At 43.7% G+C, this 21635-nt stretch overlaps 1 protein-coding gene and 1 pseudogene across 2 annotated transcripts in view; one reads left to right on the forward strand and one right to left on the reverse strand.

The window, feature by feature from the left end:
- Positions 1-1674: 1674 nt before the first annotated feature.
- gemin5 (gem (nuclear organelle) associated protein 5) overlaps positions 1675-21635 on the forward strand; it is a 25719-nt gene continuing 5758 nt past the window's right edge. Inside the window, exons 1-25 of one of the 2 annotated variants that reach the window (XM_023968038.2) lie at positions 1675-1993; positions 2098-2252; positions 2382-2563; positions 4440-4594; positions 5432-5533; positions 5680-5812; positions 5949-6114; positions 6331-6543; positions 6650-6735; positions 6905-6987; positions 7545-7681; positions 7844-7917; positions 8141-8322; positions 8633-8772; positions 9052-9223; positions 9411-9617; positions 9759-9866; positions 10043-10165; positions 10788-10883; positions 18573-18710; positions 18957-19104; positions 19311-19430; positions 19578-19788; positions 19925-20185; positions 20369-20531. In XM_023968038.2, coding sequence (XP_023823806.1) covers positions 1831-1993; positions 2098-2252; positions 2382-2563; positions 4440-4594; positions 5432-5533; positions 5680-5812; positions 5949-6114; positions 6331-6543; positions 6650-6735; positions 6905-6987; positions 7545-7681; positions 7844-7917; positions 8141-8322; positions 8633-8772; positions 9052-9223; positions 9411-9617; positions 9759-9866; positions 10043-10165; positions 10788-10883; positions 18573-18710; positions 18957-19104; positions 19311-19430; positions 19578-19788; positions 19925-20185; positions 20369-20531 — 3718 coding nt within the window. In that variant the 5' untranslated portion in view covers positions 1675-1830. The remainder of the gene's footprint in view (positions 1994-2097; positions 2253-2381; positions 2564-4439; positions 4595-5431; positions 5534-5679; positions 5813-5948; positions 6115-6330; positions 6544-6649; positions 6736-6904; positions 6988-7544; positions 7682-7843; positions 7918-8140; positions 8323-8632; positions 8773-9051; positions 9224-9410; positions 9618-9758; positions 9867-10042; positions 10166-10787; positions 10884-18572; positions 18711-18956; positions 19105-19310; positions 19431-19577; positions 19789-19924; positions 20186-20368; positions 20532-21635) is intronic. The other variant, XM_023968039.2, reaches the window with a different exon arrangement.
- LOC139022854 (intelectin-like) overlaps positions 20579-21635 on the reverse strand; it is a 5172-nt pseudogene continuing 4115 nt past the window's right edge.

The following is a 21635-nucleotide window of genomic DNA, read 5'->3' on the forward strand; positions in this document are numbered from 1 at the left end:
TCTCCCACTTTATGCCAGCGGGCTTCCTCTCGCTACCATATTTCAAATKATATTTGTCACATGTGCCGAATACAACAGGTGACACTGGTGTGAGAGATTTGCGTCAATTCAAATCTGGTATCAGGACAAAATGTGATTCAGAGTCACTGAATATACTTTAAGTATTTTAATTAAACTCAAGCGATAAATGGTAAATGCAATTTTCGTATATACGGGTTCACTGTAACACCTCGCAGGGTAGAACAGGGAACTCTGGAATGTGCGCAAACAACAGTTATTATACTATGACAGCCATATTTCCAACCCGTCCATTGGCCTATCACAGTAGAGGCTGAGCGTGGTTTAAACTTTGCTCAGTTTATCGCTGGCACTCAGACTGGTCCCAGTCTCTTGGTGCTCGCAGGTGTCCGCATCTGGTCTTTGGGTAGATTAGATCTGTCTTGTTCCGCTCCCCAGATGCTACACTCAAACAGTTCCTTATATGGTATTGTCCAGTGTCCTACCCTCCCTGGTTGGCCTAGAGATATGCACCCCTCCCCTCTCCAGATTGACCACAGTTTTTATAGCATGTCACTCTATGTTGCTCAGTCTTTACACACATACACAAACAATATTCATCTTCATACAATATGGTAGCAGGCTATAGTGCATAAACCCTAACACTGGCCATATTCAGCTGGTGTCGAGTGKTCGTAAATTAATCAGTTATTCTGCGCTCTCGAATTAACAATGACCATCGCGAACGCACAAAGACTATAACACTTAGCTAAGAATGACATATAGTTCATATACTGGCAAGTTCGATGTATTGGTACTAGCCAACTAACGTTAGGTAGCTAGCTAACATCACTCGGGAGCCCCAAGTTTAACTCTTTTATTTAACTAGGCAAGTCAGTTGAGAACAAATTCTTACTTACAACGACGGCCTACCAAAAGACAAATGCCTCCTGCGGGGATGGGGGCTGGGATAAAAAATGTATTAAATTAAAATATAGGACAATACAAACGTCACGACAAGAGAGCACGGTAGCAACACAAAACAGGGTACAAACATTGTTGTGCACAGACAACAGCACAATGGGCAAGAAGGTAGAGACAACAATAGTACTGCTGCTGCGGTTTGAAAGGATAGCGTAGCTAACACGTTGTCAGCCAACGTAATTTATTTTAAAAGTCAATACTTTATTACATTGCTCAACCTTTCTTAACATTTGTCATAATTGTCAGCAATGAAATTGTATCCGATATCGGACTTCGGCTCCATATTTTCCACAATTTTCTTGAAATCTGAAACCGTTGTGAAGTCACGCCCTTCTCTGAAGAATTGGCATTATGGGCCCTAAAAGCACGTAAATAGTGTGCACTGCTTGAATACGTCTCATGTTGGCATATTTAGTACAATATCCATGCTATAACCAATAAGCATACTACATACTCAAATACGTCACAAATAGTATAGTTAGTGCAGTTAGTATAAGTATTCGAACATAGCCTTTCTTCATACTGTACTGTCTTTGGTGTGGTTCCGTTTTATCATTGTTAAAATCTTCATATACAGTCAATTATTAAACTGCATAATATACAAATATGAGCTGATAAGACAAAATGTATTTATCAAATGCGAAGGAAAAAATGCAAGCATACTGACATAGTTTAACCCTTCTCTGGTTCCGTACTCTTTACGACAATTGGGTCAATTATACGGCTTTCGTTATGTTTATGATGCAGCATGAACGCTCCACTAGAATAAGACATGTGCTTTTGAATCGTTCTTTATACCCCAGTGATGTGAATAGATTTTGATTTACTGTATATCAATTTAGATTCTGAATGTCGACCATTCCTTTCATAATGCACGAGAGACTTCTTCCAGCCTCTCCAAACTGGTACTCTTCGCGATGCAGTGACACGAATGACAAGGGTATATTGGCGTTTGGAGCTAAAAACACCATATATTTGGTTGACGTTACAGCATCATCCTCTACAGTTGTTGGTAAGTACTCTATTATTCTCATGTTAGCCATTGTGTGTTCTAGAAGTCAGTCAGTGGACATGTATCAAATCAACATGGCTAATTCTAATTTGTCTTGCTTTCAGGTGAACTGGTTGGCCACAGAGAGAGAGTGTCTGGCTTCTCATTCTGCCAGCATGCCGGCCAAAGCCATAATTGTGCCAGTACTTCTGATGATGGGACTGTTAAATTCTGGGACACAAATGAGAAGGTCCTGGTAAAGGAGCATAAAACTCACCAGGTTAGTTCCACTCTGAGACCTTTTAGAATAGTGTTGATTCCATCTTGTCTCTCTCTCCCAGGTATAAGATACATTTTCTCATAGAAAACGTTTTTCAAAGTATTGTATCTAAGTCTATTATGTGTACAGAACACCATCACAGCCCTCCACTGGTCCCCCGTGGAGAAGAACCTTGTGGTGTCAGGGGATGAGAAGGGCATTGTGGTCTGCTACCAGTACAACACTGGTGAATCTCAAAGCTTCTTCCCCGAACCAAGGAATATCTTCTGCCTGTCCTGCTCCCCTCACAACTGGCACTATGTTGCTGTGGGGTATGAGATTTAACCTCTAATAGTGCATGCATGCACAATAATTGCTTATGCTGAGAAGTGTACATTTTAGGGCTGTCCACGACTAAAAAAAAATCTTGGTCGACCGAAAGTCGTCTGCTCAAAACGTGTATTTTTCCATGTAAATATACACCCTATGTGTTTTAATAAAATAAACAATATATGCAAGGAGCTGTCTGATGCTTTAAGCTCACTGTTTGATGAAATAAGACACAAATAATCAAAGGGGAGCCAGAGATCAAGATAAACAGAAGAAGAAGAAAACGTAACCTGTTCCAACCATCCTCCCGCTCCTACTGGCTTTCCCAAATTCTGTCGTTACTCTCCTGAAGTTKCCGGCAATAGGCTACACGAGGAGTCTGCAAACTTTCTCACGTGGAATACCAATTTATCTTACAATTTCTATCGATCTGTGTGCCAGTTATGGTTTTCTTATGCACAATTTCATGGAACAGTTTCATTTAATTTATAATAACGTCTTTGTATTTCAACATCATTGTCATGTGCTTAATCAAAATTCTATGAAAATTATAAACCTAAAAAGTAACTCCCATTGCCAACTATGTAAAAATAGCCTATAAAGCTAACAAATAAAAATATTCCAGCCTGCAGGTAGAAAATATCTTGAGTTTAAAAATAAATATCCTATAAGTCACATTGGCATGGCATGTCTGCAACGAACTTCAAATATTGTATCAACTATTAACTTGGCTCCGGCCTGAAGCTCCTTGCAACATTGTATAAATTATTCTGTGCCCTCAGTTTCCCGCACCAGTGAGCTTGGAACATACACAGCTGTAGGCAATTTGCGCAAGGGATAAGAAGTAATCAGGTAGGCCTATTTTATGAAGTTTCCAATGGGTCAGAGTATGATATCTTTTTCCCTTTCACGCTGAGTGGTTATTGAAAGGGAGAGAGCTGGAAAGATTTATCAAATATATTGAGGAGTTATTGTCATTCTCAATGTATGTAAAAATATTTTTGGGTTTGCTTGCTGTTTGTGGTGAAGAAAATATTACTTTAAGAAGCTCGACAGCTCATTAGTGGTGGTGCATTAAACCTATCAGAAATATTTTCAGATCCCCAAATGGGCACATTTATATTCCTACATTTGCGCACCGGCCAGGTAGCCTATAGGCCTACTTCTATGCGTAATCAGGTGCGCATAGACATACTCAACATTGACAGGAGCGCTCCAAACAAAAGACTGACTAAATTTACCAAACTCATGAATGGAATGAAATGAAACAAAATGTGTTTCTTGTGTAGCATAGGTTGTGCGCCCTGCAAACAATGTGTCCACTCTGACAATGAGAACAGTAAAAGACTGGAGTAATAATATATTGAATGCATTAACAGACATTACCGTAACCAAACATTGTAGATTAGGAAATTAACGGTAAATATACTACTGGCAATATATGTAATGGGGAATTGATATACACTAACAATCAAACGCAAACAGTTCACACAATGAAGTTATGAAACAATGAATGTGCACAAAGGCTGGAAAGTGCATTCTGGAGAGAGATGTGCATTGTACAGCCACACTCCCCTTCTTGGACTGTCCCATCCCGCAGCCTCCGCAATGGATTAGGTCACAGAGATGGGCGTGAATAAGATAGGTGTCTCGTGTGCCATTAACTCACTTATATTGATATTTTCTACTGCTCGACAACAACAAAAAATCTAGTTTGACCAACAGCCTATCGACCAAACAATCGACCCGTTAAATAATTGGGGTCAGCCCTAGTACATTTCACAGCATCCATCGATATGCATCACGAACAGCAAATACCAGCGACAAATTACTTCCCAGGAAACATCCCATATGGTTATGTATCTTAATCTCTCTTAGGTACAAAGATGGCATGATTGTGCTGATTGACATCAGTAAGAAAGGTGAGGTGGTGCATCGTCTCCGTGGCCATGACGACGAGATCCACGCCCTGGCCTGGGCTCCACTACCCAATGAGGAGGTGCTTTACAGCAGAGTAGACGACAACACAGGTGGTGTGTTATGAAAGATGCTGTGCCGAGCCATCCTAAATGTATTCAGTCAGTGACAAGTGGCATGATGAGAGAACTATCTATTTTTAGTCATCAATGTTTTTAAGATACATTTTACCCCTTTGTCCACCAATGTAAAGCCTAAGGCCAGAAACCTTGGTGTCTTTTTTTTACCCTGACCTAAACCTCGAGCTGCATGTGAAGAAGGTTGTCCAGTCCTGCTCATCTAAGAAATATAGTTAAAGTCAAGTATTTTATTTCAGTCACTGATCTGGAGAAAGTTATACATGCTTTTATTTCCTCACACCTATATTACTGTAACTCAGTCAGAAATCACTCCATCTATAGTAAGTTCAAAATGCAGCTTGGCTTTTAACAAGCACTAGGAAGTGTAGCCATTACCATATCACATCTATTTTAGCTTCTCTTAGCTGGCTACCAGTCACTTCGAAAATAATAGAAAATTGTACTACACGTTTAAGGCTTGGTTTAGCCTCATCCTATATCAGATCTTTTATCTCCCTACGAAGCAGCCGGAKATCCTCTGGCAAAGCACTGTTGACAAGGCACTCATACATTAAAAGACACTGAAATCCTGATCTCCTCTGGCAGACCATTCCAAAGTCTAGGTTGAAAACAGAGGGAGCTTTTGCCCTTTAGGGCCCCTAGACTTTGGAATGGTCTGCCAGAGGAGATCAGGATTTCAGTGTCTTTCAATGTATGAGTTTAATTAGCTTTTCTTTCTCTTGTCTTTTTGTTTCTTTGTTAGTACTGTTTTATTATTATTTTATGTGAATCACTTTGTTAATTTGTTACGTATAATTAAAATTATATTTTCAGAAACGACCAATGAGATGACCGAGGGCAAAGAAAAGGGATGTTATCTTGCATCTGGGAGCAAGGACCAGACCATAAGAATCTGGAGCACGCTGAAGGGTAAAGGTGAGACGATATCCTAACTGAGTTATCAACCTGCATCCTCCATAGCTTTATCTGCGTATCATACTACTATTGAGAGTTGGTGCAGTATGCTCTTTAAGAGGGTCCCATCTCTTGGAGTTAAAGATGATTATGTCTCTCTCTGTCAGGTGTGATGACCATGAAGCTACCGTTCCTGAAGAGAAGAGGAACAGGGGTGGATCCTGCGGTCAAGGAGAGACTCTGGCTCACTGTGCACTGGCCCAAGGGGAAGCCAACGCAAGTCGTATCAAGCTGCTTTGGGTATGAACTATAAAAACATAATTGAGGATGGTACAGTTAATTGTGATAAATATGATTTAGTCGGCAACTCGCTGTACTTAAGTCTTTTGATCATTTGTTTTGCCCAGACTGTACTAACATCCCCCTGTATGTGAAGGGGTGAGCTGATCTTGTGGGACCTCACCAAGGGAGGCAAGCAGAAGTGGAGCCTGTTGGGAGCATCCTCAGAGGGCCAGAACCACAGCAGGATCGTGTTCAACATGAGCTCAGTGTGTGTTCAGGACAACCGAGAGCTCCTGCTCAGCACCTCAATGGACAGAGTGGTGAGATGGGGGTTAAACCCTCTCGATGTAGCTTTAGCAAGCAATTTACTGACTGTGTCTATTGACAACAGTGACACTTTGAGTACGGTGTGAAATTGGGCCCTATAAGTGGTCAATCAAACATGCAGTTTATGAGCAGTACTTAGCGTGCATATGTGCCGAGAGTGATTACAGAATCCATGTTGGCAAGAAGAAATTTGCTTATCATTATTCCAGATAAAATGTTGGGATCTGTCGTCGTTGGACTGCTGCTGGACCCTTCCCACCCTGGGGGGGTTTGTGTACACCCTGACCTTCTCTCCTGTGGGTACGGGCTGCTTGGCCCTGGGGGTGGGAGACGGCATGATCCGCGTGTGGAGCACCCTCTCAATCCAGAACAAGTACGACACCAAGACCTTCTGGCAGGGCATCAAGTCCAAAGTCACAGCGGTAAGAGACTCTTAGGGCATATTGATATCAGTTATTGACTAATGGTTTATGGTAAAAGTGAAGTTGGCTAGCCCGTGTGTGTGTGACAATTCTTTGTTCATTGCAGTTGTCCTGGCATCCAACAAAAGAAGGATCCTTAGCTTTTGGAACCGATGATGGCAAAGTTGGCATTTACGATGCTTTCTCTAACAAGTAAAACTCTTCATCTACAACTTTCTCTTAACTCTCGTATCTGAGATACTGTATGTTGGCGGTATAATCAAATCCATACTGTTAGTGATTATCAACACTTCTCACCAAGATAATGACATTTCATGTCTGTTATGATGTTAATGAAAGGTCTTTATTGTGTTGTTCCCAGGCCGCCTCAGGTATCCAGCACTTATCACAAAAAGACTGTGTACACATTAGCCTGGGGACCCCCAGTCCCTCCTCTGTCATTTGGTAAGCTCTTAATAAGTGTAAGTGTGTGTACTGTATGCTGAGCACCCTCTGACCCAGCAACTTCTCTGAGTGGACGTTGTGCCAAAGCCATGAGTCAGCAGAAAGCATGCGTCTCTTGACACTTTTTTAATATACTCCATAATTCAATGAGTTGGGAAAACAATTATCTCTCTCCCTGAGCCATTCATTGGGAAATCAAGATGGTGGAAAGTACATTTTACCAGCTGCCGGCAGATGACATTTTGATTACCGTATCAGTCATTCAGTCTTTTGAAGCAGTAAACATAATTGCTCCTGTGAGAAAGATCTGCTGATGGTTTCTAAACCAACAAAGACCTGTTCATTTGTTTAGACACTTTCTGCTGGAAAGGCTCCAGAATGTCATGTGGAGATTGAGATGCGACGTCTTGAGGTTTATCATTAACTGATTAGTGTTGTCAGACTCTGCAACCATCAGATAATATACCATAATATACGCTRGRTGAGTATGATTGTGTGTGAATAAGCGAGGCAAGGGGGTTGCTGCAACAGTGTGTAACAGTCAGCGTGTCATCCAGGTGGAGCAGGAGACCGTCTGTCCTACAGCCTGTATAGCTGTGCTGGAGAGGGCATCATCCTACAGCATGACCCCTGGAAACTGGCGGGAGAGGCCACCGACATTGACAGGGTCATCAAGGACACCAACAGCATCAAGGTGAGATGGAAAGGCTATCTACATTTATGCATTTCCTTTTCAGCAGGACCCTCTACTTAATTCCTTAAGTATTTTACCCAATCACTGCATGTGGCGATGTGCAATTGAATATAATGTTGGTCATTTGAATAGGTTTTGAAGGTCATGTTCTATTTTCTGCAGCACAAGCTGTCACCCCACACAGATCTCAGCTGGAAACCAGATGGTAAAGTTGTGGCCATCGGCAATGAGGACGGGTGAGTCCTCTCATTCCCTTAAACTGTGTATATAGGCCTGGACAATTGCCTGGAACCAACTGTCATCTAGAATGATTGAGTGCCTGTCTAAAATAAGACTACAGCTGTACTGATGGATTTACTGTAATGTGGTAGATTTTATTTATGTATCCATTTACACTAGGTCACAAAGTTCTTGAAATGATATGGGGCTAACTATATTTCCTGGCTTTGTCTCTTTCAGGTCTGTAGAGGTATACCAGGCTCCGACTCTCAAGCTGCTGTGTACCATCCAGCAGCACCATAAGATCATCAACGTGCTGCGCTGGCACCATGACCACAGTTCCCTGCCCGAGCTGCAGTACCTCCTGGCCTCTGGGTCCAGCAACGCCTTGGTCTATGTCCACGACCTCCGCACTGTCATAGGTGAGGAGAGTTCCCCAGGGGTGTATTCTAGGGCTGAATCTTATTTTGAGATCTGAGTGTTTAACTTAAATATTCTATTGATATGTTGTCTGATCTGTGTGAAAGACAAGTGTGCATATCTCAAGGTATGATGCAGTGAGGGTAATATGGGATGTAGAGACAGCAGTAGGCCAGCGGAGGTCTCCATTGTGAACGGTAGCTATAATAACTAATGGTCTTGGAAGATGTTTTTGCTATGCAGGAGTTAGCAATTTCTGGTTAATTTCACAGTATTTTAAAGTGGTCACTGTTTTTCTTTGTCTGTGTTCAGAGACTCCTCCAGAGATTCCCGTTGTGATGACCGAGGCGTATCGGAGCCTGGCGGGTCACACAGCCAAGATCACTGGCCTGGCCTGGAGCCCCCACCACGACGGGAGACTGGTTACCGTCTGTTACGACGGTACAGCACAGGTCTGTCCCAATGTGTTATTTACCTAACGACAGCTACACGGACCCAGCCTTTACACCTTTTACTAGTTCCTACTGTTTTCTTCCATGTGGTTCTATATAGTGATGGGGGAAAAATTGATGCAGTTGCATGTCGCAATATTATTTTGACCGATTTTATTATATTGATACATGGACTCCAAGTATCGTTTCTTTTTTGTTGTTGTTGCTAGGTAGCGTTTGCTACTGCTAGTTGGCTGTACCTGTGCCATATATAGCAAATTAAAGCTATACGGTCCCTAGGTGTGGGAYGTGCAGAAGGAGGAGGGGCTGTGCAACTACAGGGGTCACAGGGGCCGGCTGCTGTGTGTCCAGTGGTCTCCTGTGGACCCGGACCTGGTCTGGACGGGAGCAGATGACTTCACTGTGCAGGAGTGGGCTGTGTCCAAGCAGGAATTCACCAAGCCCCCCAAAAGTAACAAAACATTTTATTTCTAGTTTTATTCACAAAGTTGCTTTTTAGAAAGTTGCTGGTTGTGTAAATGGTCAACATTTGAGCATTTTCATATATTTGATTGTAAAGATCCATAACATTTAGAGTGCAATGAATTGTATATTTTTCTAATGATAATACAAAGGTAAAAATGTCTTTCTCTTCTTAGCGAAAAAGACACTTGACCAGAAGGCCAAGTTAAAGGCCAAGAAGAAGAAGAAGGCAACCGGGAAAGGAGGAGCAAAGGCGGAGGAGAGCTTGTCTCTAATTGGAGAGGGGAATAAAGGGGCGTCCCCAGCACCAGGAGAAAGACCATCTGACAACGAGGAGGAGGAGGAGGAGGGGAGCGAGACCACTAGCATCTCCTCAGTGACAGGTAGCACTGCAGTCATGTCCAATCTACTATTACATTCAGTCTGTCTCAATTCAGTCATCTCCTTCAATTGCATCTGCCATATGCAATCAGTAAATAATGACAATGTCATACAGCTCACACATACTACTCTTTTTATTTTAGTCTCTTCATCCAGTAATCAGATGGACAGACCTGTGATGGAGAAAGTGCAAAATGGAGGGAAATCCTTACTCACTATAAAGAAAGAAATTAAAAAAGTGGAGAAAACAGGTACTGTATGTTATGGAATCTTATCAAAATACACTAAGAAAATTGTTCATAGGGCACAGAGTTTTTCCTAACCACGTGAACTAACCAAGAAAAACATAGGGCCCTTTATTAAATGACAAGTGCAAGTATCCATCTCCATCCACTCCAACCCCTCTTGCGGTCTGTCTTTCCTCCAGAGGTGTCTCTGAAGAAGAGGAAACCTCGCTCCATGCTGCCCCTCAGTACCTCCATGGACCACCGCCCCAGAGAAGACCTCCAGCAGGACTGTCTCAACCTGGCCACAGTCAGGCACTCTGAGGGTGAGACTCAATCCATCCTTATCTGGATTATACCACAAGATTAGACATGTAGCCCAGTAGCTACACTTTTTGAGGACCTATATCAGGGATCATCAGCTAGATTCAACTGTGGGACGATTTTTTKGGGGGGTCGGGGGGCCGGAACATAATTACAAATAGGTGGTAGACTGCAAATTGACCGCAAGAAGCCCAAACAGTTATGTTTGACTAAAAGGTAATAATTTCAAACCTTACTTACATTTGTATACGATCACTTGTCTCTCTATTATGCGTAGGAATATATATATAGGAACAGATTTCTTAAATTAAAATCACTTGGCGCTGATTTCCTGATGTCTTTAGTCTGTTTTTTTTGCTCAGAACTTAGGGGGCCAATTAAACGCCAGTTGGGGAACCCTGACCAAAACAATGAACAAGTACTCAACTATTGTTTCCTGACTACATTTTCATGTGTATGCGCCGGTATAAAAAAAAGCACAAGGATTTGTCTTTATTTAAGTCTGCATCATAAGATTCATGAGACATGGTCCAGAAAGATAAGAGTGGTCATCATTTTTTTCTGTCCTCCATAGAGCAGCGTTTGACTCTGACCCTGTCTTTGTCCATCCCTGTTTGTCCTCAGCTTCTCCAGCCCACTGTGTCCCAGGCCTGGGAGATCACATCCAACTGGGGCTGTTCGCAGACAGAGATGCCCTCTACAGGATGTTCCAAGAGGAGGGTGAGTACACTATCTTATGTTGTATTATATGATTGTTATTACACGTTCATAACGATTACATACTTTTTAACACTTTAATAACACTTATTATAACATTTTCATAATACATACATGTGATATAATGCTTTCTCTATGTGTCTGTGTATACATGTATGTGTGTGTATATACAGTACCAGTCAAAAGTTTGGACACCTACTCATTCCAGGGTTTTTCTGTATTTTTACTATACATTGTACAATAAGAATGAAGACATCAAACTATGAAATAACATGTAGTAACCCACTTTTTTTTTTAACAAATCAAAATTTATTTTAGAATCTTCGAAGTAGACACCCTTTGCCTTGATGACAGCTTTGCACACTTTTGGCATTCTCTCAACCAGCTTCACCTTGAATGSTTTTCCAACAGTTTTGAAGGAGTTCCCACATGCTGAGCACTTGTTGGCTGCTTTTCATTCGCTCTGCGTTCATCCCAAACCATTTCAATTGGGTTGAGGTGGGTGACTGGAAGCCAGGTCATTTGATGCAGTACTCCATCACTCTCCTTCTTGGTTAAATAGCCCTTACACAGCCTGGGGGAGTGTTGGGTCATTGTCSTGTTGAAAAACAAGTGATAGTCCCACTAATCGCAAACCAGATGCGATGGCATATTACTGCAGAATGCTGTGGTAGCCATGCTGGTTGTGTGCCTTGAAATCAAAATAAATCACAGACAGTGTCACCAGCAAAGCTCACCATCACACCTCCACTTCCATGGTTCACATTTGGAACCACACATGCGGAGATCATCCGTTCACCTACTCTGCGTCTCACAAAGACTCATCAGACCAAAGGACAGATTTCCACCGATCTAATTTCCATTGCTCGTGTTTCTTGGCCCAAGCAAGTCTCTTCTTCTTATTGGTGTCCTTTAGTAGTGGTTTCTTTGCAGCGATCGACCATGAAGGCCTGATTCACACAGTTTCCTCTGAACAGTTGATGTGAAGGTTACTTGAACTCTGTGAAGAATTTATTTGGGCTGCAATTTCTTAGGCTGGTAACTAATGAACTTATCGTCTGGAGCAGAGGTAACTCTGGGTCTTCCTTTCCTGTGGCAGTCCTCATGAGCCAGTTTCATCATAGCGCTTGATGGTTTTTGCGACTGCACTTGAAACTTACAAAATTCTTGAAGTGTTCCGCATTGACTGACCTTCATGTCTTGAAGTAATGATGGATTGTCATTTCTCTTTGCTTATTTGAGCCGTTATTGCCATACTGTGGACTTGGTCTTTTACTAAATAGGGCTATGTTCTGTGTACCACCCCTACCTTGTCACAACACAACTGATTGGCTCAAACGCATTAAGAAGGAAATACATTTCACAAATTTACTTTTAACAAGGCAGACCTGTTAATTGAAATGCATTCCAGGTGGCTACCTCATGAATTTTGTTAAGAGAATGCCAAGAGTGTGCAAAGCTGTCAAGGCAAAGGGTGGCTACTTAGAATCTCAAATATAAAATATATTTAGATTTAAAACTCATTTTTGTTTTTGGTTACAACCTGATTCCATATGTGTTATTTCATAGTTTTGATGTCTTCACTATTATTCTACAATGTAGAAAATAGTTAAAATAAAGAAACACCCTTGAATGAGTAGGTGTCCAAACTTATGACTGGTACTGTGTGTGTATATATATATATATATGTATATTACACACACTACATTACCAAAAGTATGTGGACAACTGGTGTGGCTGAAATACCCTTTCAAATGAGTGGAATTGGCTGTCTACAAACCTTAGTGTATATACAGTGCATTCGGAAAATATTCAGACCCCTTCCACATTTTGTTACGTTACACCTGTCTGTATAACGTCCCACAGTTGACGGTACATGTCAGAGCAAAAACCAAGCCATCAGGTCGAAGTAATTATTGGTAGAGCTCCAAGACAGGATTGTGTCGAGGCGCAGACCTGGGGTAGGGTACAAAATAATATCTGCAGCGTTGAAGGTCCCCAAGGACACATTGCCCTCCATCATTCTTAAATGGAAGAAGTTTGGAAACACCATGACTCTTCCTAGAGCTGACTGTCTGGCCAAACTGAGCAATCAGGGGAGAAGGGCCTTGGTCAGGGAGGTGACCAAGAACCCGATCGTCACTCTGATAGAGCTCCAGAGGTCCTCTGTGGAGAAGGGAGAACATTCCAGAAGGACAACCATCTCTGCAGCACTCCACCAATCAGTACTTTATGGTAGAATGGCCAGACGGAAGGCACTCCTCAATAAAAGGCACATGACAGCCTGCTTAGAGTTTGCCAAAAGGCACCTAAAGAAACTCAGACCATGAGTAACAAGATTATCTGGTCTGTTGAAACCAACATTGAACTCTTTGGCCTGAATGCCAAGCGTCATATCTGGAGGAAACCTGGCACCACCCCTACGATGAAGCATGGTGATGGCAGCATCATGATGTGTTTCAGCAGCAGGGACTAGGAGACTAGTCAGGACCGAGGCAAAGATGAACAGAGTAAAGTACAGAGAGATCCTTGAAGAAAACCTGCTCCAGAGCACTCAGGACGTCAGACTGGGGTGAAGGTTCATTTTACAACAGGACAACGACCCTAAGCACACTGAGGCTAGGAAACATTGTCACCACTGATAAATCCACTATATTTGAGAATTTCAATAATGATTTTTCTACGACTGGCCATGCTTTCCACCTGGCTACCCCTACCCCGGTCAACTGCCCTGCACCCCCCACAGCAACTCTCCCAAGCCTCCCCATTTCTCCTTCACCCAAATCCAGATAGCTGATGTTCTGAAAGAGCGGCAAAATCTGGACCCCTACAAATCAGCCAGGCTAGACAATCTGGACCCTCTCTTTCTAAAATTATCTGACAATTGTTGCAACCCTTATTACTAGCCTGTTCAACCTCTCTTTCGTATCGTCTGAGATTCCCAAAGATTGGAAAGCTGCCGCGGTCATCCCCCTCTTCAAAGGGGGAGACACTAGACCCAAACTGCTACAGACCTATATCTATCCTACCGTGCCTTTCTAAGGTTTACGAAAGCCAAGTTAACAAACAGATCACCGACCATTTTGAATCCCACCGTACCTTCTCCGCTATGCAATCTGTTTTCAGAGCTGGTCATGGGTGCACCTCAGCCACGCTCAAGGTCCTAAACGATATCATAACCGCCATATTCATCGACCTGACCAAGGCTTTCGACTCTGTCAATCACCAGATTCTTATCGGCAGACTCAACAGCCTTGGTTTCTCAAATGACTACCTCGCCTGGTTCACCAACTACGTCTCAGAGTTGTGTGTCAAATCGGAGGTCCTGTTGTCCGGACCTCTGGCAGTCTCTATGGGGGGCCACAGGCTTCAATTCTCGTGCMCGACTMGCCACACTACTTGCTTAGAGAGTTCTCAGCTATACTTTTTGTGGCTATTTATTTACCATCACAATCAGATGCGGGCACTAAGACCGCACTCAGTCAGTTGTATAAGGAAATAAGCAAACAGGAAACCACTCACCCAGAGGCGGCGCTCCTAGTGGCCGGAGACTTTAATGCAGGGAAACTAAAATCAGTTCTACCAAATCTCTATCAACATGTTAAATGTGCAACCAGAGGGAAAACAATTCTAGATCACCTGTACTCCACACACAGAGACGCGTACAAAGCTCTCCCTCGCCCTCCATTTGGTAAATCCGACCACAACTCTATCCTCCTGCTTACAAGCAAAAATTAAAGCAGGAAGCACCAGTGACTCGGTCTATAAAAAAAATGGTCAGATGAAGCAGATGCTAAAATACAGGACAGTTTTGCTATCACAGACTGGAACATGTTCTGGGATTCTTCTGATGACATTGAGGAATACACCACATCAGTCACTGGCTTTATCAATAAGTGCATTGAGGATGTCGTTCCCACAGTGACTGTACGTACATACCCAAACCAGAAGCCATGGATTACAGGCAACATTCGCACTGAGCTAAAGGGTAGAGCTGCCGCTTTCAAGGTGTGGGACTCTAACCCGGAAGCTTTCAAGAAATCCCGCTATGCCCTGCGACGAACAATCAAACAGGCAAAGCATCAATACAGGGCTAAGATTGAATCATACTACACCGGCTCCGACGCTCGTCGGATGTGGCAGGGCTTGCAAACTATTACAGGGAAGGGAAGCACAGCCGCGAGCTGCCCAGTGACACAAGCCTACCAGACGAGCTAAATCACTTCTATGCTCGCTTTGAGGCAAGCAACACTGAGGCATGCATGAGAGCATCAGCTCTTCCGGACGACTGTGGGATCACACTCTCCGTGTGCTGACCATATGGCAGGTGTCTTCACTGACATTTTCAACATGTCCCTGATTTGAGTCTGTAATACCAACATGCTTCAAGCAGACCACCATAGTCCCTGTGCCCAAGAACACAAAGGCAACCTGCCTAAATGACTACAGACCCGTAGCACTCACGTCTGTAGCCATGAAGTGCTTTGAAAGGCTGGTAATGGCTCACATCAACACCATTATCCCAGAAACCCTAGACCCACTTCAATTTAAATACCGCCCAAACAGATCCACAGATGATGCAATCTCTATTGCACTCCACACTGCCCTTTCCCACCTGGACAAAAGGAACACCTATGTGAGAATGCTGTTCATTGACTACAGCTCAGCGTTCAACACCACAGTACCCTCAAAGCTCATCACTAAGCTAAGGAACCTGGGACTAAACGCCTCCCTCTGCAACTGGATCCTGGACTTCCTGACGGGTCGCCCCCAGGTGGTGAGGGTAGGTAGCAACACATCTACCACACTGATCCGCAACACTGGAGCTCCCCAGGGGTGCGTGCTCAGTCCCCTCCTGTACTCCCTGTTCACCCACGACTGCATGGCCAGGCACGAGTCCAACACCATCATTAAGTTTGCAGATGACACAACAGTGGAAGGCCTGATCACAGACAACGACGAGACAGCCTATAGGGATGAGGTCAGAGACCTGGCCGGGTGGTGCCAGAATAACAACCTATCCCTCAACGTAACCAAGACTAAGGAGATGATTGTGGACTACAGGAAAAGGAGCACCGAGCACGTCCCCATTCTCATCGACAGGGCTGTAGTGGAGCAGGTTGAGAGCTTCAAATTCCTTGGTGTCCACATCAACAACAAACTAGAATGGTCCAAACACACCAAGACAGTCGTGAAGAGGCCACGACAAGAGCCTATCTGCCCTCAGGAAATAAAAAGATTTGGCATGGGTCCTGAGATCCTCAAAAGGTTCTACAGCTGCAACATCGAGAGCATCCTGACGCGTTGCATCCTGCCTGGTACGGCAATCGCTCGGCCTCTGACCGCAAGGCACTTCAGAGGGTAGTGCGTACGGCCCAATACATCACTGGGCAAAGCTGCCTGCCATCCAGGACCTCTACACCAGGCCGGTGTCAGAGAAGGTCCTAATAAATTGTCAAAGACCCCAGCCACCACAGTCATAGACTGTTCTCTACTACCGCATGGCAAGCGTACCGGAGTGCCAAGTCTAGGACAAAAAGGCTTCTCAACAGTTTTTACCCCCAAGCCATAAGACTTCTGAACAGGTAACCAATGGTTACCCGGACTATTTACATTCTGTGCCCCCCCCCCCCCCAACCCCTCTTTTACGCTGCTGCTACTCTCTGTTCATCATATATGCATAGTCACTTTAACCATACATCCATGTACATACTACCTCAATTGCCCCGACCAACCAGTGCTTCCGCACATTGGCTAACTGGGCTATCTGCATTGTGTCCCACCTCCCGCCAACCCCTCTTTACGCTACTGCTACTTCTTGTTCATCATATATGCATAGTCACTTTAACCATACCTACATTTACATACTACCTCAATAAGCCTGACTAACCGGTGTCTGTATATAGCCTTGCTACTCTTATTTTCAAATTGTATTTTTACTGTTTTATTTCTTTACTTACTTACACTTTTTTCGCACTATTGGTTAGAGCCTGTAAGTAAGCATTTCACTGTAAGGTCTGTTGTGTTCGGCCATGTGACAAATAAACTTCTCTGTATACATCAATGATGTCGCTCTTGCTGCTGGTGATTCTCTGATCCACCTGCCCGCCCATCCAGCATCACTACCCTGGACGGTTCTGACTTAGAATATGTGGACAACTACAAATACCTGGGTGCCTGGCTAGACTGTAAACTCTCCTTCATATCACATGTAAGCATCTCCAATCCAAAATTAAATCTAGAATCGGCTTCCTATTTCGCAACAAAGCATCCTTCACTGATGCTGCCAAACATACCCTCGTAAAACTGACCACCCTAACGATCCTCGACTTCGGCGACGTAATTTACAAAATAGCCTCCAACAGTCTACTCAACAAATTGGATGCAGTCTATCACAGTGACATCACAGTCACCAAAGCCCCATATACTACCCACCACTGCAACCTGTACACTCTCGTTGGCTGGCCCTCGCTTCAAACTCGTCGCCAAACCCACTGGCTCCAGGTCATCTACAAGTCTTTGCTAGGTAAAGCCCCGCCTTATCTCAGCTCACTGGTCACCATAGCAGCACCCACTCTTAGCACGCGCTCCAGCAGGTATATCTCACTGGTCACCCCCAAAGCCAATTCCTCCTTTTGGCCGCCATTCCTTCCAGTTCTCTGCTGCCAATGACTGAAACGAACTGCAAAAATCACTGAAGCTGGAGGCTCATATCTCCCTCACTAGCTTTAAGCATCAGCTGTCAGAGCAGCTCACAGGTCACTGCACCTGTACATACTCCATCTGTAAATATCCCATCCAAATACCTCATCCCAATACTGTATTTATTTATCTTGCTCCTTTGCACCCCAGTATCTCTATTTGCACATTMATCTTCTGCGCATCTATCTCTCCAGTGTTTAATTGCTATATTGTAATTACTTTGCGACCATGGCCTATTTATTGCCTTAACTCCCTTATCTTACCTCATTTGCACACATTGTATATATACTTTTTCTACTGTATAATTGACTGTATGTTTGTTTATTCCATGTGTAACTCTGTTGTTGTATGTGTCGAACTGCGTTGCTTTATCTTGGCCAGGTCGCAGTTGTAAATGAGAACTTGTTCTCAATTAGCCTACCTGGTGAAATAAAATAAATAAATTAACACAGCCAAGACAATGCATGAGTTGCTTCGGGACACGTCTCTAAATGTCCTTCAGTGGCCCAGCCAGAGCCCAGGCTTGAACCCAATCGAGCATCTCTGGAGAGACCTGAAAATAGCTGTGCAGCGACGCTCCCCAGGATCTGCAGAGAAAAATGGGCTCCCCAAATACAGGTGTACAAAGCTTGTAGCRTCATACCCAAGAACACTGAAGGCTGTGATCGCTGCCAAAGGTGCTTCAACAAAGTACTGAGTAAAGGGTCTGAATATTTATGTAAATAAGGTATTTCTGTATTTTTATTTGTAATGTTAMATTTCTAAACCTGTTTCTGCTTTGTCATTATGGGGTGTGTTGTGTGTAGATGGAGGATTTACATTTTTTWAAATGTTTTAATCCATTTTAGAATACGGCTGTAACGTAACAAAATGTTGATAAAGTGAGGGGGACTGAATACTTTCCGACTGCACTGTGTGTGCGCGGATAAAAGGTGACTGACAAATCACTTCCATTCTCCTTATGTTGTGGTGTCCCTTTTATTCCTGTAGAGGAGGGCCATGTGGAGGCAGGTCACTATGAGTCTGCGGTGTACCTGAGACTATGGAAAGGTGACATCGCTGGAGCTCTGCAGGTGGCCACTGAGAAAGGAGAGCTGAGTGATCACCTGCTCTCAGTTGCACCTATGGGTAAAGGGCACTAATTTTAATTGTGAAATGGTTTATATTTTTTAAATATTTATTCCATTTTAGAATGCATATTTCGAATATTAAGTTGTTCTGATTCAACAACCAACTAGTCAATTTAGTTCGTTTTTGATTAGTATAATTGTTTTGTTCTCTTGCTCTTTGACATGGTAATGTGTTTCTCTTTGGTGAAGTGCTGTATGTATGGATGCATGCAGGTGTGTAATAACACTTGTGAAACCCTCTCAGCTGGTTACCAGGTGTGGCTGAAGACCGTGGAGGTCTATGTGAAGCAGCTGTGTCTTCAGGAGCAGTTCCTCAAGGCTGCCTCCCATCTTCTCTCCATCAACAAGGTCTACGAGGCCATCGACCTCCTCAAGTCCCACCAGCTCTACAGGTCATTCAGCAGACACACACACACACGTTCATCTGTTTATTTTACACATAAATGATGAAATAAAGAATAACAAAGTTAGTGTTGTTACTCCATTAGAGTAACTTCTAAGTGTTAGGATTTTAGATTGTGCTACCTGTGACTGACCTATCAATGGGAGTGATCATTGTAATCTCTAAGCTGTGAGTGAAATGTTTGTGCTTTCTCAGGGAGGCCATAGCCCTGGCCAAGGCTAGGCTGCAGCCAGATGACCCTGTGCTCAAGGAGCTCTACACCACCTGGGCAGCCGTGCTGGAGAAAGACGGCCACTTGTCTACTGCTGCTAAATGGTAATTAAGACAAACATTTAMCTATTTTCATTAATAAAACTGCATCTTGGTGTAAAAGTGCACTGTGCAATGCAGGTAGAGTAAAAGCTGGTTCCTCGAAATAGCTGACTTGATGCTAAAGGAACTCGCTGTGTATTTATCACGCAGTTATCTCGCCGTGGACTCCAGCTTCGACGCAGCCAAAGTCATCGCCAAGAAAAACGACCCTGTCTCACTGAAGACGGCCGCCAGTCTGGCGAGGATCGCTGGCGAAAGCGACCTCTCCTATTCACTCTCCCTGAGATGTGCCAAAGACCTGGCGTCCTCTCAGGATTGGCTGGGAGCACAGCAACTCCTCAACACACATGAGAGCCTATTGGTAAGTTGCCCTGAACTGGCCGATGCTTATAGATGAAGATACTATATATAGTCTCATTGATTAGCTATAGATGATGGTCAGATAAGAGTTGCGTGTTGATTTTCATGCTTTATCTATACTGTCCCCTCTGCTATAGGCCCACCGGTTACATTACTGCACTATTGAGCTGCTCACTGTGAGTCTAACAGGGACAGACATAGTGACTTGGACCTGTTCCTCCATCCATCCCTGGTCTGCTCCCTGTAATAATCAAGATGGCTTCCTGGCTACCCTGAGGGCTGTGTGGGAGAGGGTGTTTGCTGTCTCCCCCAGCAACCCAGAGATACTCAAAGCTCTTCACCAACAACTGAAGGCCATAGAGAATCCTCAGACGACACCTAACGTTCCTATGAAACAGGTAGGTCATCAGTGGACAGAGGCTGGGCTGGGGTAAAATTATTCTGCTGATGGGATGGAGAGATATTGACAGATCTTAGTCTGCAAATGTAAGTTTGTAGACATTTAGGGGAAGATCTACTCTGTAGACAGTGGTGCCTCTGTATTCATCTGAATCCATTGTAATGCTCTTGTCCCCCTCCAGCTTCTGATCCTTCTGTCCCTTGACCTGACCCTGGGTGCAGTGAGCTGGTTGCTAGGTGACTGGGGGGCGGCCCTAGAGAAGCTGTTGCAGGGCGTGGCCAGAGGGAATGAGGCGGGTCACTTCTTGCTGATGTCAGAGACCTGCAGGCTGCTGTTTCCTCAAGGTGACTCAACATCTTAGTTTACCCATCTTTATTATCCATGGCAAGGATTACACACTGACACACATAAGAATATAAATGAAAATGTATACAATGGATTATTTTTTTCACATATACTGTATTTGTACAGTACCTTCAATTTAGAAATGCTACCATAGAGCAATGTCCAATACATCTAATTTTAAAACAGGTATTTTTATTTTTACATACAACAGCCAATCTCTTCAGTCTTATACAAAATCCATAAACCAATCTTATACAGTTGGTGGCACAGAATGGTTAGTAAGTTAAACATTGTTTTACTGTAATATAATGCATTGATAACATGTTTTAATATGGATTATGTATTTTAACGGTGTAAGAGGCATGGCAGCTTCAGAGATCTCCTTAGATGCACTCCAGCCTGTGCCGTGTCCATGGACATCCTAGCGTAGGAGCAGCCCCAGGGAAGTGTCCACCTCCTCCAATACCGTAGTGTTCAGAGTTGCAGCCAGTTGGTTTAATCCCAGAGCAGATGGCCATGTCTGCTCGTTCGTTATTGATCGCTCTGAATGTGATGACGCCAGGCTTAAACTAATTTCTTGGCTTGGTGTCTCTGGTGTGTGTCTCTGTGGTTGTAGATAAGAATGGCTGGTCCTCTGCTGCAAGACCCCACATTGTATCTCACCGGGGAACACTTGAAGAGTTGGTTTCCCCTTTGAAGGGTGAGGAAGTGTCTCTGTGTGGTAGAGCAGGATGGAGACCAGGTTCCAGTGTTCTGTAGAAGTTGTTAGGTGTTAAGTTCATGTTTTAAGTATCCCTATATTTCTGTTATTACGGGGCTATCACTCAGTCAAGAGTGCGCATGCGCAGGAAGTCTGGTCGTTGATGGACCTGGCCTTGAGTGTAATGGCTACTTGTAGTGTGTTCATATAGTATAGTAAACTTTGTTAAACTGGAACCTTGTCGTTGTGTCATTTCGAGTTAACATTGGTAGCAGAGGATGGCTTCTAACTACAACGTGCCACCTCGSTTCGACGAGAAGAGGTCGTACGAAAGTTGGAAAAATGAACTGGGAATCTGGATACGCGTTACTAATCTGGACGCGAAAAAGCAAGCACTTGCGGT

Source organism: Salvelinus sp. IW2-2015, linkage group LG23 (assembly GCF_002910315.2).
Source record: "Salvelinus sp. IW2-2015 linkage group LG23, ASM291031v2, whole genome shotgun sequence".
Taxonomy (NCBI): domain Eukaryota; kingdom Metazoa; phylum Chordata; class Actinopteri; order Salmoniformes; family Salmonidae; genus Salvelinus; species Salvelinus sp. IW2-2015.